The 26,720-nt window shown below is 40.6% G+C and overlaps 3 protein-coding genes across 7 annotated transcripts in view; all 3 read right to left on the reverse strand.

The window, feature by feature from the left end:
- LOC119503035 (zinc finger MYM-type protein 4-like) overlaps window positions 1–596 on the reverse strand; it is a 35,454-nt gene extending 34,858 nt beyond the window's left edge. The window contains exon 1 of the mRNA XM_037794521.1: window positions 62–596. Coding sequence (XP_037650449.1) covers window positions 62–452 — 391 coding nt within the window. The 5' untranslated portion in view covers window positions 453–596. The remainder of the gene's footprint in view (window positions 1–61) is intronic.
- Window positions 491–23,605, reverse strand: LOC119503036. 2 transcript variants are annotated; one of them, XM_037794522.1, is made up of 14 exons: window positions 23,475–23,605; window positions 22,615–22,728; window positions 21,886–22,045; window positions 21,588–21,780; window positions 13,843–13,914; window positions 11,119–12,956; window positions 10,931–11,023; window positions 9,850–9,963; window positions 9,519–9,675; window positions 8,009–8,201; window positions 6,491–6,562; window positions 4,426–6,181; window positions 3,414–3,512; window positions 491–629 (listed from the first exon to the last, which is right to left on the reverse strand). In XM_037794522.1, the coding sequence occupies exons 6-14, from the start codon at window positions 11,972–11,974 to the stop codon at window positions 526–528; spliced, it is 3,444 nt and encodes a 1,147-aa protein (XP_037650450.1). In that variant the 5' UTR covers window positions 11,975–12,956; window positions 13,843–13,914; window positions 21,588–21,780; window positions 21,886–22,045; window positions 22,615–22,728; window positions 23,475–23,605; the 3' UTR covers window positions 491–525. The 2 variants fall into 2 exon arrangements, with proteins under 2 accessions (XP_037650450.1, XP_037650451.1); XM_037794523.1 differs by lacking the exon at window positions 13,843–13,914.
- Window positions 23,606–23,896: 291 nt separating this feature from the next.
- LOC119503242 (zinc finger MYM-type protein 4-like) overlaps window positions 23,897–26,720 on the reverse strand; it is a 38,608-nt gene continuing 35,784 nt past the window's right edge. For all 4 annotated transcript variants that reach the window (XM_037794917.1, XM_037794916.1, XM_037794918.1 and 1 more), the window contains exons 26-27: window positions 26,313–26,439; window positions 23,897–25,351 (exon numbers count right to left, since the gene is read on the reverse strand). In XM_037794917.1, coding sequence (XP_037650845.1) covers window positions 25,111–25,351; window positions 26,313–26,439 — 368 coding nt within the window. In that variant the 3' untranslated portion in view covers window positions 23,897–25,110. The remainder of the gene's footprint in view (window positions 25,352–26,312; window positions 26,440–26,720) is intronic.

Below are 26,720 nucleotides of genomic sequence, written 5' to 3' on the forward strand. Positions count from 1 at the left end.
TGTGTCCTACTGACTTTGGTGATCCCCTGACTGTCATCTAGAAATACCAGATTTATTTTACCTGTATTTAAGAAGCCAGAGGAACTCCCGCTATCCACATCCATCCAGTTATTTTGCTCCCCTCCTTTCTTTCGATCTGTTTTCTCCACATTGTTCACCGAATCGATGTCAAGGTCTGTGACACTGGGGTGCTTGCTAGGTGAGCTATTGTTCTTCTCAGTATCACTGCTGTCATTGTCCTGCTTTGTCACATCTGGTATCAAAGGCGTTGCTGGTGAGCCGTTTGGGTCACCATCTTCATCATTTCTGACAGTGTCCTCATCGGTGTCCATGTCCATGTCAAAGTCCACATTCATGTCCTCATCATCATCACTGAAAGAAATGTTTGTAGCGTCCTCATTGCTACGAGACACTGTTTCCTCGGTTGTGTTGGCAGCACGGCTCTCAGGCATTTCCTCCAACCAGTCATCCTTCTCTGTGTTCACCTCTTCGTTTTTCTCATCATTCAGCTCAGGTGCCTCGTTTTCACTCTTCCGCCTCTTGCTCCGGCCACTGCGACGTTTCCTCGAGAGAGAAACTCTGGAGGGGTTTTTTTTTTACCGAAAATGAGCCTTTTGTGTAGGGAAGACCTAGAGGACATACAGGTAAAGCTATGTGAGGAGATTACCAACACGTTTATTGTTCAATATTTACTTTTTATTTATCACCACAGTTCCATTCAGCTGGAGAAGTCAAACATTTCCTCAATTTGGTTCTATTGGGTTTCTTTTAAATCCATAAACACATTTTTTTAAATCTCTGCCACTGTTCACCAGAGAAAGGATGAGCGTGGAGACGGCAGACTGGGTAGCTGCTGTGACCAGCAGCGTCAACTGCAACACAACTTAAGCCGAGTTCACACTACACGACTTTCAAAGTCGTCAGAACGCCGTACTGTTCACACTACACAACTTGCTGTCTTGGAATCGGGAGTCTTTAAGTGGTTTTCACACTACATGACTGACTGGAGACAAGGGGTCACACACTACAAGATCTTTCACCAGAAGGAATCCCTGATGAGTCGGGTCTCCAAACTACGCTTTGTCACAAAAACACAAACGATATATATATATATATATATATGGTGCGGCTGTGGCTCAGAGGGTAGAGCAGGTCGTCCACCAATCGGAAGGTCGGTGGTTCGATCCCCGGCTGCTCCGGGTCACATGTCGATGTGTCCTTGAGCAAGACACTTAACCCCAAATTGCTCCCGAAGGCATAGCCATCGTTGTGAGAATGAGTATTTAGATTAGATCCTGATGGGCAAAGTTGGCACCTTAGCAGCCTCTGCCATCAGTGCATGAATGGGTGAATACTGACATGTAGTGTAAAGCGCTTTGAGTGGTCGAAAGACTAGAAAAGCGCTATATAAATACAAGTCTATTTACCATATAAATGACGTGACGTCAACTTTGCCCCATGTTGCAAATGCAACACATACAGTAGGTTCCTATTGTTACAGGCGACCCCTCCTCCCCCAGGTTTCCCCTCAACTCGTGTCTTGCGCTCTCATTGGCTGTAGCTCGTGGCCGAAGTCCCCGACAGGTGTGTCTGCATGAGCAGTTCACACATGACGGCCGAGCGGCGAGCAAACAGCGATTTGCCTCTGATCTGGGGCTTTTGTCGTCGAGCTCCAGAAACTGTCGGGGAGCGGAAAATTAGGGCAAAAGTTGTGTAGTGTGAGCTAGGCATTAATCCTATTTTATCTCAGTAAGTTGAACATGGTTATGTTTGTGCTCATGACACTGCCAAATATTTTTGATAAAATATCTATAAGTCATGCCTTGGTTATGGCACAAATATAATTTTTTGTATCCCATCTCTTTTGTTTATGACTCCCATTCTTGAGTAAAGTGCATTTATTAGATAAAATATATTAATTATTTCACTCTGCTTTAGTGTCAAGTTAAAAGGATAGTTTGGGTGTTTTGTAGTGGGATTGTATGAGGTACTTCTCCATAGTCAGTGTATTACCAACAGTAGATTGCGGTTTGAACGCCCCCCAGTTTGTAGAAACAGACAGGAGTACCAGCATGGGAGCAACGCAATATACTGCTGTGGACGTGGGCAGCAGCAAAACGGATTTTACACCTAAAAAACTGAACTGAAAGTGTCAGAGCGTCAGTCACATGCTCGCTTCCGCTCCCGGATACTGGTTAATGTTACAGGCCGCCGTTACGGGCCGCCAAGCTTGCCCATCTTGCCCATGTTGTCATCACCCCAAAAAACACATGAACTTTCTAGTAACCAAACACAATGCGCGCCGTGCACCCGTCCCCCCCACTCCCACCTCTACTGAAATGATATCTCCTTACACTCACTAACGTTAAGCACACGGTGCGTGTGTCAAACTCAGAGAAAGAGAGAGGACAGAAGCACCGTGCCCGAAATGACACCAAAACGCGGCACAGACTCTCAGTGTAACCGAGCATAGTTTTTTATTACACGACTATTTTGGTTTCCCCGCCAGTGTGGCGGATAGCCCTCTGAGATTTACTCGCCAAACGGAAAATATAGCCGCATTTGGCGCTGGGAACTATCCCTTTAATAGAAATAAGTTATCCTTGAGTTTTGAATTTTAATTGTCCATTTAAGAAAAAAAAAATTTAAGACAAAACATATGATGTTCATTTTGTTGTTTTAAAGGTGCTAAATGGGAGATTGCCTCCGCATGGCTCTCAACATGGCAACGTCTGAGCTGGTGGCTCGTAGCTAACAGCACTAACAGTGAAAATAAAGCAACACTGCTGACAGCGCTAACGGTGTTAACCTGTGTGTGGGGGGGGGGAGCGGCAGAGTGGGAGCTATGCTTCCGCGACGGCGGTCGGGATGCCGTTATCAGCTGTAACCGCCGTCTGAGAGCAGTGCAGAGCTAGCCAGTGGGGCACACTCGCATGAACTAAAAGCATGCGCGGCTGGCCCGGTGATGTCAACAAAGCACGGAGAAGCTCTGATTACAACACACACAGAGGGAGAGCGACTTCATTCTCCGCTCAGGTAGACATTACTCCTCTATATCTTTACATAGACAATAGTTGTTTGCTGTTATATTAATGCTCTGGATATTGCACCTTTAAGGCAAATCTTTCTCACTCCTGTGGGTAACGGAATTAAATCGATTTTAAGAGTCAATAAAACCAAATCTCTGAGACCAAGTCACCCGACTCTAATATTAACCTGTTAATGATTTTATATATATATATATATATATACATATATATATATATATTCAACCTCTAACAGCTCGAACTGCAGCTGGTCATGGAGGGTTAATTTGTGCCTGTGAAAGAAAACGTAGTAATGCGTATTTCCAGCTTCAATGCTACTGAAAATGCATGGAAAACTACGAACTAGATTGTCTCTCTACTACATACCGCGCAGCAGAAAAGAAGCCTCTGATTCTTCATTGTCCTCCTCAGCTTCCTCCTCCCAGTTTTCGGGGCTGTCCTGCTCGACAACCGGTTCCAATTCATCTTCAAAGGAAAGCAAGACATGTATGTAGTCCCAATAGGACATGTTGATATGGCTTCAATCAATATAAAGACATAAATACAACAACTTAGTTAATAAGTAATAATGTTCTTTTTAATTAAAATTTGATTTGAATAACCAATTTGATTGATATAATTTCACTGAAATCTAAGTAAAGGCTTTTGTCAGCTAAAACATACTTATATTGGCAGGTTTTTAACTTGTACACGCACATACACATTCCTGCCAATAGTTTCACATTGACAGACAGGTGGTGGTAATTTACCAAGAAATATATGTGCCAGCGAGAGGCAGAGAAGAAGACTGCTGGCAAGTAAACAACGCAGGTTTTAATCATAGTCACCGTGACGTCACCCACTGGTTTGTGGACTGCCGTTTTGAAACCTCAAGTTCGGCATTTTGCAACCAGAAGTGACACGAGAGGGTGGAGTTAAGTACAACCGAACGCTGAAGAAGACATTTTTAGGTGACTGAAATGTTACAATTAACTCTCATGAACTGAAAAAACACTGTGAAAGAGTTGAAGTTCTAAGATGGAAACGCAGACAACTCCCAGACTGGACAAAGCCGCGGTAGAGACCTGTCAATCAAAAGGTAGCCACGCCCTAAATGAACATCGCGCTGTATTGAAGAAGACTTGAAACACAATCTGACTTCTTTTTAGTCGCCACCTGCTGGCTATTAAAAAGAATGACAGTTTAATGCACTTCTGCATTGGCTTCACTTTTCAGAACCGGAGGTTGCCCACTGGTTTCAATATGTAAAAAAGAAAAGAAAAAGAAATTGGCTCTGCAAATGTTTTGAGAAAGCAAATGCAGTCAACATGCATTTCGTGAGCAAACTTTTGTTTGTTTCTCCACATCAACACCTTTAAATACTGAACAGGACACGTACCTGGAATCTCAATTTCCTCGAGAGATTTCCCCTCGAATCTTTCAAGAGATCCATTCTCCATAGCTGATACTAGCTCTGAGATTTTTGCAATGTCGACAGCTGCCTCTGGCGTCTGATAATACTCTCTGTCCGTCTGAATGTCACGGCCCAACAGCTTGGCTAGCTGATCAAGCTCGTCATCCGTGAGGCTGAGAATCTGGAAAACTCTCGCAATGTGCTTATGAAAAAGCACAGACCGGACGTTCGCCGTGTTCTTTGCACGACAACGAGCTGCAAAAGTCCTGGTGCACTGGTGTCCGTGGTAGAAGCTTGTACATGATCCATCAGGTCTTCCAAATAAGAAGGGATTATTTTCATGTACACCACACGCTTCCCTCTTGTTCACAAGCAGTGCTATTGCACTGAGCAGTTTAGAGGTCAACGTGACCGCAACTTTTTGGCCGCTGTCGCTCATAACGTTGATCTTCACGATGTGCTTGGACAGAATTTGGTCCAACTGTGACTGGCTAACATCAGCGTCTTCGTGAAGCTCGGTCTCGTCCCGTTCCTCAAATGACTTGAGAGTTGCTCTTGAAACTTCGGCCGTGTCTTCGTTTAAGACTGACACTTGTGCAACTGTTACTCTGAGAAGCGCAGTATAGACCGGAGAGCTTCCGTACATCGTCAGACTTTCTACTGCAGAATCTGCTGTCTCCTCCATGCACCCATAAAAAAGCTGCACGTCATGTATGAACGGTACAGTTGGCAGCTTTGCTTTTGATTTTGGGGCCTGGCCCCATTCTTTCTCACACAACTTCATAAATGTCTCTGCTTCATGTATCGTCTCACTATCAGCACCCTCTTTCCAAGCTCTGGCGAAGTTAATGTCACCAATTCTCTTGAGAGAATTTCCCATACTCTTCATAATACTCGGTCTGTCACAGGACTTCTTCTCTTCATTGAAGCCAGTGAGCTCTCTCACAGCTTCAACAACTTTGCTGAAGTTTTGGGGTTTGATGGCATCTTCAATGCTACATATCGACTTTTTCTTTAACGTTAACAGGAGTTGTCCCATATGCCTCAGCCTCGGTCTGATGGTCTTTTTTTCATTCAAAGGGTACAGAGACTGTGCCAGCTGCAGCAGAAAGGAATCATTCCAGACTTCAGATGAAATCTCATCTTTCTTCAGTGTGTTTAACATGTTGGTCACATCTGAAGAGAGGTTTTGGGGGTCTGTTAACTCTGCAGCAACGACCAAAGATGAGACTTTAGTCTTGCGTGGTAGAGGTTCTGAGAGTTTCTTTGCAGAACACTTTTGCATATGTCGCCACATGTCCTTGCGAACGTACATGCTATTACAATATATACAGGATGCAAAAGTTTTAGCAGTGATGGGCACGTTTGCGTTTCTTCTTTTCACTTTCAGTTGTCCACGACGAGTCTTCAAAACCTCTCGATTATGTTGGATATTTCCTCTGTCTCGCAACTTCTCCAGTAGCGCTTTCCGTTCTTTAGAGTTTACGCGTAATCTCAACACCGCAGCTATGTCAGGTTCTTCATTTCTATGGGTGAAAAGGTGACGAGAAATTTTAGACTGAGGATTCCCGCAAACGTAACAATAGTTTCTGTTGGTGAAGGAGGGGTCTTTGGGCTGTTCAGAGGTAGAATCATCAGAGCTGTAATCAGCCTCGTCCTCCTGCTCGATGCATGAAGCATCGATGGGTTGTTGCTCACAGGAGGATGCTGCAGAACTGGAGGGCCCTGCTGAGTCCTCAGCCTGCAATTATGAACAAGTCATTTTACACACTATATATAGCCAAACACAAAACAAACAATGTATATATATCTATATATATATATATAGATATATATACAGTGTACGTATAATCAGGAGTTGTAGCCCTGAAATCTTTGAAAGAAAGTAAGTATCTTAATTGAGAATGAAAATTAAACAAAAAAGAATATTTGCTGCAGCTTTAACGGAGACACCAGTGACATCTTAAGGGGTACAGTTCTTACATAATAGCAATGCCTCCAACGCCACATCTACCCGGTGATTAATAAGGGAAATAAATTCAACACTTACACTTTCGTCCTCTGATGAAGATGCAGCAGCATTTCGGTCTATTTGTGATGTATTCACTTCCTCACTGGATTCCTGTAAATATTGAGAAGATGGAAAAGTCATGAGGAAATATGACGACACAACATGACGTTTGTTTTATAGTATCGTAATTGGTCAAACTGCATTAATATGCCTGCGCTGGCAAGACACATGTTATGTTATTTCCCGTCCGTACCAGTTTATTAGGTACACCTATTAGGGCTGTTAAAGTTAACGCGATAATAATGCGTTAACACAAATTTGTTTCAACGCCACTAATTTCTTTAACGCATTAACGCAACTTACAATTTTTAGGTTGTAGCGGGCTCAGTTTTAAAGCTAGAGTGAAGATACTGGAGCATATGAAAATAGAAAACCTAAGGAATCCATCGGTACCAACCATGTCGTACTAGCTGTCTGCAGCTGCCTGCTGTCGCGAAGGAGGTTAAATAACTCTCCAAAGTTACGCTCAATTTTGGCGAAGAAAAACTGTCATGGCCATTTTCAAAGGGGTCCCTTGACCTCTGACCTCCAGATATGTGAATGTAAATGGGTTCTATGGGTACCCACGAGTCTCCCCTTTACAGACATGCCCACTTTATGATAATCACATGCAGTTTGGGGCAAGTCATAGTCAAGTCAGCACACTGACACACTGACAGCTGTTGTTGCCTGTTGGGCTGCAGTTTGCCATGTTATGATGGGAGCATATTGTTTTATGCTAAATGCAGTACCTGTGAGGGTTTCTGGACAATATCTGTCATTATTTTGTGTTGTTAATGATTTACAATAATAAATATATACACACATTTGCATAAAGCAGCATATTTGTCCACTCCCATGTTGATAAGAGTATTAGCAAATTACAAATCTCCCTTTTAAACACGTACATTTTGAACAGATAAAAAATGTCTGATTAATTGCTATTAAATATTTTAATTGATTGGCAGCCCTAATTATTTGATTTATGTTATTTTATTTCAGTGATTCATATCACCTTTGAATATTTGAAAGAATCGTCTTTATTAAAATTGACCAATTGTTTTGTGTTGTTAACTGATTTCCAATAAGTATATATACACATTTGCATAAAGCAAGCAATATTTGCCCAAATATGTTGCTAAGAGTATTAAATACTTGATAAATCTCCCCTTAAGGTACATTTTGAACGGATAAAAGAAATATGTGATTAATTTGAATGAATTAATTGTGAACTGATCTGTTACATTACATTATATTATTATATTATATTGGCATTGCTTATAAGGTTCAGTTTTTGTTAACAATATGTACAATGACAATATTTTAGGGATATTTTGATTAAAAGGTAAAGTCATTGTTGAGGTGTATTGGATGTCAATATATAAAGACCATTGTCTAATATTTTGTCATAAACAGAGGAGGGCAGAACAGTGAAAAGATTTGTAGACATGTCTGCAATAGATGTCAATAGATACACTTGAGTAATCAATGAAAATCCATGACAGAAAATAAACCTACCCTTGAGCGCCACGGGTAAGATGAGTCCCCGTAGTTGTACGTTATCTCCTCACCCGGAGATATTTCTGTCACTGCGAACAGACACAAGTGTGGTTTGCCCTCACAGACTATAATCTTCATCTCACAGTTGGGACTTGTGTGATTGTCATTCGCGAGTCTCCCGAGGGTTCCGTCCTCGTTCGCAGCATCAACGCTGCAAACAAAAATACTCTTAATGAAACTTAAACCACTGTTAAAATATCTGTTATATCACACATGACTTTTACATCCTCCTACATTCTGCCTAGCTTTTCCAAATTCACACTCTTGAAGATGCACTGATGTTAAAATAACTCTGGTCAATTTAGTGTTTATTGTTTATTTAAGGACAATCCCCTAGTTTTTAATTTAGTCCTGAAATTACAAATACAATAAAGACATGCAATAAAAGTACAGAGTAGGCAGGTCGGAGCAAATATGATTTAAAAAAGTTATTTTATAAAACGGTCACTATATCCTGACAGTAGTACATGAAACAGGTAATCTGAAAAAAATCATGTGCCTCTGTGTCCTCCGGTGCTCCTAACGGCATCTGCAAGATTTCACAGACCGGAGGAAAACAACCAATCAGAGCCGAGCTGGAGTCTGCCGTCTCTGAGCAGCTGTCAGTCACTCATGAACTCCGATCAAACGGTCAAACTAGGCAGCGCTGATCAAATATGAATCAATATTTTGTTACTGTAATGCCTATTTCTCTCTTCAAATGTTTTCAGAATCATCTTGTAGTGTACTGTTTAGCTGTAAAATGAGAAAGTTTGTGACCCGGCAGCCATGTTGAGATCAGTTGAGGAAACACCAAGCACCGCCCACCAGCCGGAGCAAACTTTCTCATTTTACAGCTAAACAGTACACTACAAGATGATTCTGAAAACATTTGAGGAGCGAAATAGGCATTACAGTAACAGAATATTAATTCATATTTGATCAGCACTGCCTAGTTTGACTGTTTGATCGGAGTTTGCGAGTGATTGACAGCTCTCTCCGTTGAATGAACAGCCAATAGGAACGCTCTCTCTCTCTGAACTGACCTGTGATTGGCCAAAATCTCCCGTCACGGGCTAGAATTTTTAAAGCCTGAAAACAGAGCCATGAGGAGGAGCAGAAGTCTAGTTTTCTCTCAGAACACTTGAATTACAATATGCTGAAAGGTTATTATGGAATTTTTGCCCAATGATGCCAAAAACATACTGCCTACTGCAGCTTTAAGCTAACCAGATACACAAATAAGAGAAATTGAGGACGAAGAAGTACCAGACATAGCAGTGCAGTTAAAACAGAGAAAGAAAATTTACTGCACACACACAAGAAATTCATGCAGCATGCATAGAGGAGGGTGGTCAAGACTTGATTTGGATACTTCAATCTTTATCTTGAATACTGTAAAGTTTCCCCTATAACAAAAGCCAAAATAGACCATTTAAAAACAACTACCCTCCTTTAATGAAAAAATCTGAAAAAGCAGTGTACTCACCGCCACTTTGTTCCATTCCATGAGAAGTCAAACAAATAATTATTCAGAGTATCACCGCACTTCTTTTTCCTAGTTTCTCTGTGAGAGAAAATGTTCCCCCGATACTCAACAACGAAGGCGGATGGTTCAATGGATTCATGGGTAACCACACCTCTCCCTATAAAAGCAAGGATTAATAAAAAAGCACATAGATTAGATACAGTTATTGATCAACCATCCCATTGATAGCTCTTGATATTGTGCACAGGTATCTCTATGAAAAGACATCTAGAACAATAAAAAGCGCACCTTTAAATAAAGGGTTAAATAAAAAAGAATGAAAGAAATGAACCTTTAAAGGGGTCTATAAACCTTTCCTCCAGGAAGGGTTTGTCTATGCGAGCCTTTATGTGCTCCAGGGCATCTTGCTCAGGAGTTTGTTGCCTGCCTTGTTGTTCCGCAGCATCTGGAAGAATTATTCAAAAATATTAAAAATGAATCCATAAACGAAACTAACATCGGTGTCATACAAAAACCTTGTGTTTATCTTGGAAAACTTTAAACGTGTTCAACCTGTGTTGAACTTGCAATTTATTTATTTATTGCATTCTTATTGCCACATCATTTATTGATTATTTGTAGGGCTGTCAAAGTTAACATGATAATAAGGCATAAATTCATTTTAACAGCACTTATTTCTTTAACGCATTAACGAAACCTGCGATTGTTAGGTTGTAGTGGCTCAGCGAGGTAAAATTGTCATGGCTGTTTTCAAAGGGGTCCCTTGACCTCTGACCTCAAAATGTGTGAATGTAAATAGGTTCTATGGGTACCCAACGAGTTTCCCCTTTACAGACATGCCCACTTTATGATAATCATATGCAGTTTGGGGCAAGTCATAGTCAAGTCAGCACACTGACACACTGACAGCTGTTGTTGCCTGTTGGGCTGCAGTTTGCCATGTTATGATTTGAGCATATTGTTTTATGCTAAATGCAGTACCTGTGAGGGTTTCTGGACAATATTTGTCATTGTTTTGTGTTGTTAATTGATTCCAAATAGTAAATATATACAGATATTTGCAAAAAAGCAGCATATTCGTCCACTCCCATGTTGATAAGAGTATTAGCAAATGGCAAATCTCCCTTTTGAACAGGAACATTTTGAAAAGATAAAAAAAATGTCTGATTAATTGCGATTAAATATTTTAATTGATTGGCAGCCCTAATTATTTGATTTATGTTATTTTATTTCAGTGATTCATATCACCTTTAAATATTTAAAAGTATTGTCTTTATTAAAATTGACCAAAAGGGAATCAGGAAGAGGCAATGTTGCAATGTGCATTATAAACTTCAGTGTCATTGGCCGTCCCTGCAAAGTAAAGTAAATAAAAGTATGAATATTACAGATAAATGGGTACGGGAACACACCGCTCTGCTGAAGTAAAAGATTAGAGTCTTCATCATCCTCCTCAGCATCACAGTTTTCAGGGTTGCCCTGCTCCACATCTGGCTCCAATTCATCTGGAATAAAACGCAAGATATAGTATGTGTCTATTTGTAGTTTAAGAAGTGATTTGTCTCCACTGGCAGGTCAGACATGTACACTGGACACATACCCTCAATCTCAATTTCCTCCAGAGAGTTTCCTTTGAATCTTTCAAGAGAACCCTTTTCCATTGCCAGAAGAAGTTTCGATATTTTTGCAAGTTCCACAGCTGCCTCTGGCAGTCGATAATAGTCCCTGTCGGCCCGGATGTCATGGCCCAACAGTTTAGCGAGGTGATCGAGCTCGTCGTTCTCCAGGTTGAGAATCTGGAAGACTCTTGCGATGTGCTTGTGAAGATGCACTGACCTGAAATGCTCTGGGTTCTTTGCACGACACAGACTTGAAAAGGCCCTGATGCAGTTCGTTCCGTGGTAGAGGCTTGTTGGAGAAGAGTTTGGCTTTGCAAATAAGAAAGGATTGTCCATGTGTACGCCACATACTTCTCTCTTGTTCACGAGAAGCGTCATTGCACTGACAAGTTCAGAGGTCAACAAGACAGCAACGTTTTGGCCAGTCCTGTCCACAATATTTATCCTGATGAAGTGCTTGGACAACACTTGGGTCGAGTAGTTTCTCTCCTGGAATGTCTTCAGTGTCATTTTTGAAACCTCAGGTGCACATTTGCTTAAGATGGATGTTTGTGCCAGTGTCACCCTACAGAGTGCACTGTAGACCTGCGGGCTTTCATACTTCTTCAGGCTTTCACTGGCAGAAGCTGATGCTGTTTCCAGGTACCTGTAGAACACCTGAACATCCCGTGTGAATGGTATGGTAGACGGTTTGTTTACTTTTCGTCCACCCAACGAAGCGAGGGCTGTGAGGGAGACAAGTTCAGACCATTCTTTTTCACACAGTTTAATGAATGTCTTTGCGTCTCTCATCGTCTGCTCGTTGCCATCAGCTCCGGTGAGGACAATGGTGCACATTTTTTTTCAATGAATGTCCTAATTTCAAAGCAAGACTTGGCTTGTTATAGCTCTGCATCTTTTTATCGAAACCAGCGATGTCTTTAACGGCCTCAACAGTTTTGCAGAAGTTTTCGGGTTTGATAGCATCTTCGAAGCTCAATATGGACTTTTCATGAAGTGTTAACAAAAGTCTTCCCATTTCTCGCAGCCTCTGTCTGATGTAATCGTGTTTACGTGGATTATTTCCATACGTCTCGGACAGATACTGTGCCAGCCGTCTTAGAAGGAAATCATTTTGAACTGCAGCTGCAATCTCATCTTGTTTCATAGCTGAGAGCATCTTGTACACTACAGCTGGAATTCCTTTGGAGAATGGTGACTCGCCTAAAACTCTTGTCTTGTCGCCTGTTGCAGAGTCTGTTGTTGTCCTAGAAGGACAGCGGGCTACATGCCTCCACATCTTCTTACGTCCATACATGCCTTTACAATGTGGACAATGCGCATGTGTTTTAGTACTGATCACCGCGGTTTTCGGTCGTCTTCTCAGTTTTAACTCTCCGCTGTTGTTCTTCAAAACCTCTTGATTATGTTGGTAATTTCCCCGGTTACGTAATTCGTCAAATAACTTCTTTCGATCGTTGGAGGTTTTGGGCAACGCCAAAGCTTCAGCGATATCAGGCTGTTCATCAGCATGCCTTAAAAGATGACGAGAAATTTTAGCAACAGCTTTCCCGCAAACGTAACAGTAATTTTTACTGGTGCGAGAAGGGCCTCTGAGGTTTGGTGTAGCCTCGCTGGAGCTGTGGTCTCCATCCCAGCCGAGTTCATCAGAGCTTAAGGCGGCTTCGTCTTCCTGCTGAACGTATGAAGCAAAAGGTGAGTTGTCCCTGATATCCAGCTGACTGTTGATTTCATTGCTATGACTTGGTCCACTGTCAGCTAGTTCGTTGTCATCATCAGAGCAGGAATTTTCAAAGCTGGAAGCCGACGAGTCTTCAAGCTGGAAATACAGTAGAAACAAGAAATGTAGTACATACAGCACATAACTTTATACACAAACACACAGAAACACATGCAATCTACTGCTTTACCACACAGCCCAGTTTATGTTCATTAGTGAGCTTTAGAGGTGTGTGAGAGCTGTGTGCATATGCTGCTAAAGCCAAGTTCACACTACAAGACTTTTAAAGTGGTCAAGATCGCTGCACTGTTCACACTACACAACGTGCTGTCTTGTAATCAGGAGTCTTGAAGTCATTGTGGTTTTCACACTACATGACTGACTGGAGAGAGGAAGTCACACACTACATCTCTCACCGGGATGAATCCCTGATGAGGTCTCCAAACTATGTTTTGTAACAAAAACAAACACGAGAAATACACGGTAAATGACGCGATACCGTACGCGATACATATTGCTGATCGTTTGCACGTGTTTACAAAATAGCCTGTTTCCATACTCTTTTTTACTTTTTATTCCTCTAGGTGCAACAATAACTCTGTGTTTTTATTGTTACAGGCGACCCCTCCTCCCCCAGGTTTCCCCTCAACTCGTGTCTTGCACTCTCATAGTCTGTAGCTTGCGGCCGGAGTCCTTGACAGGTCCACATATTTAGCATGCTAGATATCTGGAATGTGTCTGCGAGGCATCGGCAAGCGTCGGCAAGATTTTAGGCTTGCGTCTCATAGAAATTAACACATGACGCTCAAGCACTGATGTGTGAGCGGCAAGCCAACACCAATTTGCCTCTGATCTGGGGCTTTTGTCGGGGAGTGGAAAATCAGGGCGAAAGTGGTGTAGTGTGAACTAGGCATAATACAGCAGTCCGGCCTCATTTGCTGGAGTGGCCAGAAAAAGCCGATCGAGACATTTTTCTTTTACATACCCTTTCATTCTTTGGTGTTGATGAAGTAGCATAAAAGTCTGAGTACGAACTACTCGATCCATCATAGGACGCCTGTAAATGTCAAATGCAATAGAAAAATCATGCGGAAATTAGACACTTGGATTTTTCTGCATAGTAAACTGCAAATTTGAGTCTCTCTGTGTACTGCCTTAATTAAAATAATACTACACATTATACCTGCTGTGTAGGTGAGACGTATGGAGTCCCAAAGTGTTCAACATTAATAGTTAATGACTAAATTAATTAATCACTTGAATAAATACAGACAAAATATATAGTAAAACCATGAAATTGTAGATAATCCAATATATTCTTAACATTCTGTTCATTATAATTTCATGTTATTGTATCCTGCTTCTTTCCACAATTAACATTTATTGCAGGTCATTTCGCATCAAGCTAACAATTCTTATTTCAAAATGCACACTTGTCCCAAAGACCATTTTATTTTCATTTTGGTCTTATATATTTTTCATCACAAAGTCGGACCCTTTTGTCAATCAAGACAAACTGGACAGAGCCAGTTATGAGATTGTCTGAATGAGCAGACAGCACAACTTAAGGGACTGTTTGTAAGTTTTTACACATACAAATGTATTTTAATTGTTTTTTTATTGCCAATGTGTGAGCAGGTTGTAATCTAACCTAAAAAATGAGACTTTCCGCAACTTTCTGGGTTTCCTCTATCAGCCTGTAGAATGCCGGCCGTTTTACCGGGGAATTCCAATGCATGTGATGTCATGGGCGCTCGGGAGTGCCTTTATTTTCAGCTCTGCTTACAGGGCTAACAGTGTGCAACCATAGCTAACGTTTGGTTAGAAATGGAGTCCGGTGGGCTTCCGGGAAGATGGCGGAGAGAGTAGACGCATAGTGAACTTGCTCTCCCGAGTCGGTTAAAATAAACCCTCAAAACAAATGTAACTCGACAGTAAAAGTAAGATATGAGAAGAAAATATAATACAAGAAGTCGGAATAACAATAAAAAGCAAAACAAAACGCGAGAACAACCTGCAACAAAAGCTAACTCCGAACACGAAGCTAGCGAACACGAGGAGGACGCAACGGAGCGAATGGAACAGGACCACACAGAGATGCTGCGAGAGGGACTCGCTACCATCAGTAAAGATATAAAAGAGCTCAAACAGGAGTTACGACACGAACTAAACATGTTTAAAGTCGAGCTGAAGAGGGAGATGAAGGAAGAAATCACCAATCTCCAGCAAGAAATAGACCGTAAGCTAACAGAAAACCACCGCGAGCTACAGAAACAACAGGCGAGCATCACAGAAACACAGACCCGCATAGCTGAGCTGGAGGAGTGGAAGACAGACGCCAACGAGACACTGACGGCGGTGTGGGAGCAGACATGTCGGATGCAAGGGAAACTAACTGACCTCGAAGGAAGATCAAGAAGAAATAATATTCGAGTTTTCGGCCTACTGGAGGATACCGAAGGTAGCTCCACATCCAAATACCTGGAGCAGCTCCTGAGCGCTGAACTCGAGTTGCCAGAGGGAACTAATCTCCAGATCCAACGGGCCCACAGGTCGCTCGCCCCAAAACCGAGCCAGAGCACCGCCACACCCAGATCAGTGGTGGTCAACTTTCTGCAGTTTGAGAGGAAGGAGATGATTTTAAGGAAAGCGTGGCAGAAGAAGATACACGTCGGAGGTAAACAACTTTTCTTTGATCATGACTATCCTACTGAAATTGTCCAGAAACGAAAGGCATATGCGGGCATCAAAAAGGCGCTCAAGGAAAAAGGAATCCGGTTCCAGACACCGCTCGCTAAAATACGGATTCATTGGAATAACGGAGTGAAGACATACGACAGCGCCAGGGAGGCAGCCCGGGACATGAAGGAGAGAGGGTTCACGGTGGAAGTGCCAGGCGGCGACCTGGGACCTGCAGCGAACGGGATGATGCGAGGAGCAGCGGAGTGGCAGCGGCAGGGGAAGGACCAGAGGCTGGGTACAGCGCACCGGGTGAGGGAGAAGCTGCAAAACTACCAGTGGAGATCATAAAACGTTTTGCTTAAGGAAAGAGATCCCACTGCGGACCAGGAGAAAAGCAGGTAGGGTTATGGACTGCAACAACATATAGCTGAATGAGAAGAGACGATGAAAAACTTTAAAGGGGCAGACTTTGCATCAAAGACTAATTAAAAAACATTGAACCAAGCTTTGCCCATATTCAACAGAAAAATGACTATACAACAGAATGGATACACAGTGGAGATATCTGAATTCTTTTTTTTTCAGACTTCTTTAGTTTAATTATTACATTGAGGACCGGCTGGGAGAGGTCAGGTTGTTTAAGTTGGACTTATCTAGACGCAGTGAAACCCCACTAGTTGGGTGTAGTTCTGGGTCTAGGGAGGGGCCCTCAGTAGAGATGGGGATTTCCCCTCCACCCACCAACGGGGATTTGGGGATGAACGGGAGATCACCCCACATTTGGAGGTTCCTTGTATTTCTGGTTTGTATTATGTTAATAACTGTTCATGTGTGTGTTGTTATGTTTTTGAGGGGATACGGTGAAATCAATCACACTAAGTGTAATGATGCAGTGTCAGGGACTTAAGCTGATGTCTTTGAATGTAAATGGTTTGGGTAATCCAATTAAGAGGGCCAAAGTCATGACTAAATTGAAAAAAGAGAAAATGCATATTACTTTTTTACAAGAAACCCACTTATCGCGACAAGAACACGAAAAATTTAAAAGATTTGGATACAAAAACACATATTATAGCTCACATACTTGTAGTCATAAAAGAGGAGTGGCAATCTTGATATCAAACTCAGTTAAATTAGAAATTTTTAAAGAAATAAAAGACAAAGAAGGGAGGTATATCATAATAAAGGGCAAAGTTGATAATAATGTTCTAACGCTGGTAAATGTCTATGCGCCCCCAGATAGCGATAAACACTTTTTCAAATCCCTATTTGATATCATTGCAGTGGAAGCAGAAGGAATTTGTATATGCGGGGGGGATCTGAATGTAGTATTGAACCATAGTCTTGATACGACAAGCAAAAAGAAGAATAAGAACCAGTTAACAAAACTACTAAACACTACATGTGAAGAAATTGGTTTCCTGAATGTCTGGAGGAATTTTCACCCTTTAGAAAGAGACTATACGCATTACTCAATACCGCACTCAGTTTACTCCAGAATAGACTATTTTTTAATGCAGAAAGAAGACTGCTATAGGGTAACAGACTGCAGAATTGGAGTGGCCGATGTATCAGACCATAATGCCATATACTTAACTATTCAAATGGATAGTAGAAGGAAAAACACAGTATGGCGTTTAAATGTTGGCATGCTGAATGATAAAACAACTGTTAATGACATTAAATTGGAAATCAAAAGATATCTAGAGGAGAATGATAATGGGGAGGTGGACCCATCCATATTATGGGACACATTGAAGGCTGTAATACGAGGAAGGTTAATAGCTAGGGCATCATATATTAAAAAGGCCAGAATGAAAACATACGATAAATTGATATTAGACCTGAAGGATTTAGAACAGAAGTACAAAAATAATAAGGACCAGAAAACGTATAAACAAATAGAAGATTTGAGGAGACAAATGGATGGGATATTGGGTCAAGAGGTGGAGAAAAAAGCAAGATTTGTAAAACAGGCATATTATGAGCTGGGCCCTAAATCCACTAAATTACTTGCCCGAAGGATACGCAAACAACAGGCCGATAATACCATACACAAAATTAAAGACCCCTGTACACAGAAATTGAAGAGTGATCCAAAAGAAATAGAACATATATTCCAGGAATATTATAAAGAATTATATACACAAACTTCTACAGCAGATGGAGAATCAATAAAGACTTTTTTACGTACAATTGATCTGCCCTGTATTGGAGAGACACAAAATAAAACAATCACTGCAGAAATATCACTGGACGAGATAGAGAAGGCAATTGGTAGGATGAAAACAAACAAGGCCCCAGGTAGCGACAGTTTTCCTATTGAATGGTATAAATTATTCCGTAACGAGCTGAAGCCACTTCTTCTGAGAACCTTTAACTGGATTATAAAGGAAGGCAAGACACCCCCATCATGGAAAGAGGCAATTATAACACTAATCCCCAAAGAGAACAAAGACAAGGAAAATTGTACTAACTACAGACCGATATCAATTCTAAATGTGGACTATAAATTATATACCTCAATTATCTCCAAACGATTTGAAAAGTTCATGCCAGATTTAATTGATGAAGACCAGACTGGTTTTATAACAGGCAGACAAACACAAGATAGTATTAGAAGAACCCTACATATAATACACAAGATTCAAAAAGAAAGTACACGCGCTATCCTGATAAGCCTAGATGCAGAAAAGGCTTTCGATAGGGTTAATTGGGAATTTTTATATCAAACACTAGAAAGATTTGGCTTTTCCCAAAATTCTATTCAAGTTATTAAAGCAATCTACCAGCAACCCTCTGCAAGAGTAAAGGTGAATGGGTCCTTGACGGAGAGATTTGTGTTAGGAAGAGGAACGAGACAGGGATGTTGTCTTAGCCCTACCCTGTTTGCTATATATATTGAACCATTGGCTCAAGCGATCCGTCAAGATAGGGAACTGAGGGGAATAACTATAAAAGACAGAGAACATAGAATTGGCCTTTTTGCAGATGACGTAATGATGTATCTCACGGATGTAAACACCTCCTTTCCAAGGATGATGGAGATCATAGATAAATTTAATTTCTATGCAGGATATAAATTGAATATTTCAAAAACTCAAATCCTCCTATTTAACTGTGTTCCTCAAGAAGAAATCAGGCAAAAGTATAATATTAAATGGGATTCAAAATCAATTAAATACCTAGGGGTACATATAACGAAAAATATATCAATGTTGTATGGGGCCAATTATAACCACATTAACCTAAACATAAGAAGGGATATAGAAAGATGGTCCACATACCCAATGGATTTTAGCAGTAAAATAAATGTGGTGAAAATGAATATTTTGCCAAGGTTATTGTACTTGTTTCAATCTCTGCCAATAGAGGTCCCACTAAAACAATTCACAGAATGGGATAAATTAATATCTAGATTTATTTGGGGAGGGAAGAAGGCCAGAGTTCGATACACTACACTTCAGTTGCCAAAGGACAAAGGTGGAATGGCACTTCCAAATTTTAGGACATATTTCTATGCAGCCCAACTTCGACCTCTAATTAATTGGTGTGATGATAGCTACATAGCTAGGTGGAAACAGATTGAGACATGTATCCCTGATTTCCACATCCAAGCACTCTTGGGAGAAAAAGCGCTTCCAGGGCATATCAGGAATATAATCGATCCAATAACAATATTTACTTTGGAAACCTGGTTCACTCTTACCAGACAACTTAAATTGAAAAATCGACAAAAAGTGCTAAAATGGATAGCTTTGGATGGGGAGTTCAGACCAGGGATGTATGACTCAACATTTAAAGAATGGATGAAAAAAGGAATGACTGCGTTTTGTACTGTTACTAAAAATGGAGACCTGAGAAGTTTTCAAGATTTGAAGGACAGATTTGCACTTCGCAACCAAGACTTGTTTAGATATTTCCAACTGAGAGAATATTACAACAAAAACGTAAAAAGGGAGGCACCAGAAGAGAAGAATCCAGTGGTAGAAGTTATAGTCAATGCATATCATCAAAAAGCATCAAGGATTATCTCTAAACTTTATCATGGCTTAATGGAATGTCAAGCAAAGAATACATCCTATGTGAAATTAAAGTGGGAAAAGGAATTGAACATCAAAATCTCAGAAGAAGAATGGCATGATATGTGTGTAACACTACAGACATCCACTAATTCACAATTCTGGAGAGAATTTAATTGGAAAAATCTGATTCGTTTCTTCATTACGCCTAACATAAAAAGCAAGCAAATTCTAAAACAACAAACATGCTGGAGACAATGTGGCCATACAGATGCAAATCATGCACATATCTTCTGGAGTTGCCCAAAAATAGAACCATTTTGGGACAGAATGAACTCAGTATTAAAGGAGGTATTAGGATATATAATTATTAAGAAATGTTCCATTTTGTACTTGGGTAATATAACTTCAGTGGTGCTGAAGGAAGATCAGTACCTGGTTAAAATCCTACTCACAGCTGGCAGAAAGGCCATTACAAGAAAATGGCTTGTAGCGGACACCCCCAGACTTAGTCAATGGTTAGAAATAGTACAGGGAATATTTGTGATGGAGAAAATGACTTATTCTCTAAGAGTGAAAGAAGATGAGTTTAACAGAAAATGGGAAAAATGGATTAGGTATAGACATAAAGACATAAGCATTGTATAATTGTACTGTAAAAACTGTAAGTTATTGGAAAATGTTTTAAGAAGAAAATAACCCTGAATACTGCATCATCAATTGTAAACTGAACCCCTCACTGCACTGTTGCAAGTTTCGTTTCTATATGTGTGTTTTATTTGTGTATGCAAAAAAGCAATAAAGACTAAAGTGACAAAAAAAAAGAAATGGAGTCCGCAAACGGCAACAAACGACCATCCGCCACCACAACTCAGACTCCAACACAAACTCCACGAAAGCACAAAAAAACAAAGTTATATCTGGTGAAGACCATCTTAAAAAACAGGAATGTGACCGACGTCGGAGAAAAACTAGTGTTGTGGGAGTGTGTGTGCACGTGGGAAGTGAGTGGTGAAGCAAGAGAGAAAGAGCGGCAGCGAGTGTGTGAGAAATCGAGCGAGCAGCGGAGCAGAAGAGAGTTAGTTTAGCTTTGAGAATATCAGGTGAATGTTCAGTGGCAGTTATAATTTGTGCAGAAACAAATGCTGCAGCTCCTCAAGGGGGTGGAGGGGTTAACTCCGGAGCGAGTAACGTTGCCTCCAGGAGACCTAAACTACGGTGTCTCCCCTGTTCCTTCTGACCACGGTTGAGAGGCTGAAGCAAGAAAAGTTAACAATAGGATCAACATTGGCCGGGCCTTCCATTCATGGAGGGACCTTCGTTTGGTCAGCTAACATTACTGCCAAGCAAGTGAAATATACGTATAGTGATATTGACGATTTAGCTGCTAATGTTGCTAACATTAATCAACATGATGCCTGTCAATCACGTTCAGTTTCATGTGTATCAGTAGTACGAGTATAAGCGCGAGCAACAGGATGCTGTCGTTGACTTAACGGCCACAAGTGTCACTGTTAACAAGCAATATCTGATTTTTACAGAGTCCCCCTAAATAGCTATATGATGTGTGTTAGGATGTCCCAGAAAGAGCTATGATGATTAAGTGATGACAGTTCCCTGCAGGATCAAAAATGAACATGGCACACGGTTTCCAGTATGACTACAGCCATTCTAGATTTACGACTGGGATGGCTTTCACTCTAAATACAGAGCGGTAGGCCTGGAAACTGTCCCAAGTCAAAACCTTACATCTAACACATGGCATACACTCATTTGCCAGTTTATTATATTTTATATTATCCATTTATGTATTACTTTTGTATTATATTTGTCCCCCCCATTTATATCAATGAGAGTAGGCTCTCTCTAAAACAATTTCAACAAAAACTGAACATTAAAACCATATTCTGGAGGATTTATTACAGGACTGCATACATTTTTGCTAGGTGTACCTAATAAACTGGCAAGTGACTGTAATTCTAATGCAAAAATCAAAAGCAAGGCTCCTTCTATAACACAAACTTACCTTTGATCGCCACGGGTAAGATGAGTCCCCATAGTTGTAAGTTATCTCCTCGCCCGGAGATATTTCTGTAACTGCAAACAGGCACAGGTGTGGTTTTCCCTCACAGAAGATCTTCTTCATTTCACAGTTGGGACTTATGTGATCGTCATTCACGAGTCGTCCTAGGGTCCTGTCCTCTTTCGAGGCATCAGCGCTGTAAGCAGAATACTCTTAATGAAACTTAAACCACTCTTAAAATGACTGCACTTAACCATGTTGATTTAATAACCTAACCAGGTCTCTTTCTGACAAAACTTACCACCACTGTGCTCCTTTCCATGAAAACTGAAACAAAAAATCATTCAGAGTATCACCACATTTCTTCTTAGGTGTTGTGTCTTTGTGAGAAAAGATGTTCCCCCGATATTCAACAACAAACATGGATGGTTCAATAGATTTGTGGGTGAACACTCCTCTCCCTAGGAAAGCAAAGATTGACATGAAGACATTAGTACAGTGTAATAATGACCAATTTGCATGACCACGACCACTGTTTTACTTTCAAACAAATATATTTTCACATTGAGACATATGTCCTCTTGGCACTTAAATAACATGTAAGTTCTTTTTTTAATCTTTACTATGCAGAAATTCTAATTTCCCCTCAGTCTGCCTTGTTTGACTCTAAACTGGGTTATCGTTCATTTTCCAAGAACGTCTTACTTTAACTCCTAAAGAACAGAAATATACTTACAAGTGAGTGTAAATGGGCTTGTACATTTAAGTTGACAATAGTCTGTGAATACCAGTGCTTGTCTCGCTCTATAAAAACATTTAATAACTTGATTAAAAAGCACCAATGTTTAGTTTCGTACATCTTCGATGGAAGGCACTTATTTCCCTCCGACTCCCCCTCTAATATTCTGTTTTGAATCATTCACATCTTCATAACAGAAAAAGGGCTCAAAAGGACTGACCTTTTGTCAAATAATACCAGATATCCCGTCAATATTAACATCTAGACCGCTATCAGAAATGTACCTCCTACCTTTAAAGGAGTCTATAAACCTTTCCTCCAGGAAGGGTTTGTCTCTGCAAGCAACTATGTGCTCCAGGGCATCTTGCTCTGGAGTCAGCTGCGTTCTCTGCTTCTCCATGACAGCTGGGAAAATGTCCAAAGATACTAAATTAGCTTTGGGTGATATGAGATCTGCTGAGCACACTGTTCTTGGTAAATATAAGGCAGACAATAAAGATTTTTTGCTGAATGTTAAGTATTTAAAATCACTAGCTGATCTACATATACAACACTGCTTTAAAGCAACAGGTTAGTTAGACAACCAAAACCCCCCTTGGAGGCTACCAGGTGTCTTTCCTTACAATAAATGGAACACTGCTACAAATCGGAAAAACACATCTTACAACACACGTTATAAAACACATATAACAAACTTTATGTCTGTATCGAGATTACAGCTTTTTCTTAATTACAATAACAGAGGCAAAGTTGTATGTTTAAGACTGGTACAAACACAGATTAATAATATCTGCAACTCTACTGTCAGGAAAGTCAAGTGAAATAAAACATATTTCCTATCTGCATTAGCTGCCAAGTCTGTAAACACAGGCAGTCTGTGTGTATGTATGAACGGAAATGAGTGTTGCAACTATGAACATAAACAGTAAGACACCAGTGCAGCTACAGTAGCTGTCTGTCTGCTGTCTGTCTGTTATGAGTCTGTTATGAGTCTGTTGTTTACTTCCTCCTGCACACACATGCCTCTCTAGCATGCTAACACTAACTAGTAGGTGGTGCATAGTAATGTCAATGCTTTGATGACCCTTTACCCACTGCTTTTGACTTAAAAACATGTCGTTTCAATAAATATATCTTTTAAACACGTTTACCTTTGCTTCAATATCCCACAGTAGAAGCAAGAAGGTGTACAGATGTGGCTAACACAGTGGCAGCCATCTTTCCTTTCCGTCCTCTTTCCAGACGCCGTGACGAGAACACTGCATTATGGAGCGGCGGCAACTCCAGCCAATCACTGATTGTAACGTCACTGACTGACTCTAAAAGCAGCCAATCACCGGTGGTGAAACACCAACATGAGGTAGTAGCTACAAGGGAGCCAGCAAAGTGTGGAAAACTCTCGCGGCATTGATCTGAAATAGTTAGGCAATTTGCGGGCTCCCTTCTAGATACGACCATGGCCTGTGTGGTTTATGAAGATATACACAGAAAAAGTGTTTTCACCTCACCGGTCCCCACATTCAAGCTCACACGTGTCAATAACTTAAACCCCTTACTGTTCTCATAAAACAACTACGTTTGAAATGTTTTTATTCAAAAACAACATACAATAGAAAATACTCAGAACATTGGCAGCCATACTTAAAGGACTGGGGGTTAATATAACCAAGATATACATGAAGGGACAGTATTTCTTTTGTATTTTACACCAGGGTTATGGTTATGCAAAAAGTTAATGTCTAGTGGATGCTTGGATGAAAGTTGGCCCAAAAAAGGAAAAAAATTGTGTTTTGTCCAAATACCATGAAAGTTGCCAGCCTTTTTTAATCAGTGGTAAATTTAAAGACAGAATTTTCTTAAACGTATTCAAATCAATTCCCAAAACATGTTTTAATCCCATCATTTGGACACTGGTGATCAAAGTCTGTCCATTTCTATTGATGGGGCAAAAGGAAATATAGAAAACAGTTTGATTATTCATTTAACGTTTAAGATAAGAATACAATGTCACTCTGTAATCTCACAATCAAGTGACCAGACCTTTCAAAATCAGATTATCTGATAATTAAGTCTTTACATTTTACCATGGCAAGTTGGAGAAGACTCTGGAACATTGATTATACCAGCAGATATAAGGAAAAGAAACCTCTCATGTCACACTTTGGTATAATCAAATCTGTGATTTCCTATTCCAGGAATTCCTGTTAGGAAGTGTATTTCCTAGATTTCGGAGAATGACTTTCCAACAATCCTCAGGGTACAAAAAATGTTGGGCCTGGAAATAAGCATGTGCTCTTCGACTGACACCAAATCATGGCATTGATGCATTGTTGAAAATCAAACTATACTGCAGATTTGTCACTCAACAAGATGATTTGTGATTTACTTCTACATCACAAAGCTGTTTTCAGTTTGTCTTTTCATTGTAGGTCTTTCAAACAAGGACAAAAAAACAAACTTAAATCCAATTTGCACAATAATTGTAGGAATCAACATGGAAGGAAAAAAAAGTAGCATTATCCAACAGCTATGTGTCCTGCGGAGCAGTAGTTAACAGTCTGAATGCTGAGCTGAGTCTTGTATCTCACTTCCAAAGTCCCACCTACAGAGCATGTGGTTTAGGAAGTATGACTTTCTTTTCACTTCTGCACATTATAGTTACACATGTGAGAGATGTATTCTGTCCATTTCTGTTTATTGGGCCATGTTTAAATGAACATTTCAGTTTATCTACAAACATTTACACCACAAGCTGCTACGCCGATGAAAGGTCACTTCTGCTCCCAATCACTCTGAATCCCCGTCTTCCTCCTCGTCAGGTATAAATGGTGGATCATCGGGTGTCTTCTGCTCCGTACCTCCGCTGGTCCGAAGATGCAGCTCTCTGACGGTGAGGATGCGGATGAGCATGCCCTCCATGGCGCTGTCGTCCAAAGGGGAGGAGGAGAACCACAGGGGGCTGTTGGGGACGCAGCAGCGCTCGGGGTGAAGGTAGAACAGGTTGGTGCGCTGCTTGACTGACTCCGAGCTGGATGGAAGACAGTTGTTAATGTCAACGTGGTGACCAAAGGATAAAGGAGACCAACATGCAGCACTAAGTTTTCACTTTTGTCTTTGACTGAAACACCATAAAGTAATTTGGCTGGGCAAGACGGTCAACAGATTTAAATTCTTAGCAATGTAAACATTAGACACACATTAAAGCAGTGGTTCCCAACCTATTATCCTTTAAGCGCCCCCTACTTGTATCTATGAAAAGCTGAGCCCCCCTCTCCTCAAACAAAATCCTCAAATTGAATAAAGTGATTCAGTGTATTAAATGATTTAATCTTTTTTTTTATTAAATCAATTTTCTTTAATGAATAGAACATTTCGTCAACATAAATAAAGTGATAACTTCTTGACGAATTCGCCAAGCGACTGCAGATACATAATATTTGTTTGTAATGACTTCATTAATTTACTATGATGGCATTAGAGCCAAAATAGATTTTTTGTTATTGTGGTTAAATAAAGTTAATTTATGGCGTTGTAAGATTGCTGCTAGACCCCCCCCCCCCCCCCCCCGTTTGTCTGCGTCAAGCGGGAAAGCATAGGTTTTTGACCGCAGTGAAAAATGTTGTTTTTGAAAGGCTAAACGCCAACAAATATGGATTGAAGCAGAATATGTTGTTAGATTTTGCTAGGTTAAAAATGATCTTTTTTAATAGTTTTAGATACAGACTGTTGTATAAATTAAGCAGTAAGTGTGTTATTATGATTTTAGTTATACATGAGTAAATCTAATTTTGACAACCTCAGAGCAGACAAATCCTGGCGCACCCCCTGTGATCTTTGCCACCCCCCTAAGGGCAGCCCGGACCCCAGGTTGGGAACCACTGCATTAAAAGGATAGTTTCACTATTTTTCAAGTTGGTCTTTAAACAACAGTCAGGTGCCCATATGAACACTTGGTCACTACAAGTAGTTCAGTGTGGTACTAAACTTACCACTTGGAGAGGTAGAACTCGTAGAGTCTGACTGGACATCGGAGAGGGTTCTCTATGTTCTCCATCATCTCCAGAATATCCTCTTTACTCTCCTCCTCCTTACGCTTCTTCGCAGGAACCTCTGGATCTGAAGAGGGGACAAACACATTTACACCATTTTTACTATGAAAACATTTCACAGTTAACTTTAGTGGAAGCACAATTTAACACTGAACTGCTGGTTAAAAACACTGTAAATGAAAACTACTTTTGGACTAACACTAAGGTGCTTTCCTGTTATGTGAATGTACGGTGCAACAACATAGAAGCTCATATTTCTGTGACTTCTACTCTACTGCCTGGTGTAGCAGTCGCACTGTTTAATAAGCTTGCACTTGATTAAATATTTTAAAGCTAGGGTTGGTAGAC

Source organism: Sebastes umbrosus, chromosome 15 (genome assembly GCF_015220745.1).
Source record: "Sebastes umbrosus isolate fSebUmb1 chromosome 15, fSebUmb1.pri, whole genome shotgun sequence".
Lineage (NCBI taxonomy): Eukaryota > Metazoa > Chordata > Actinopteri > Perciformes > Sebastidae > Sebastes > Sebastes umbrosus.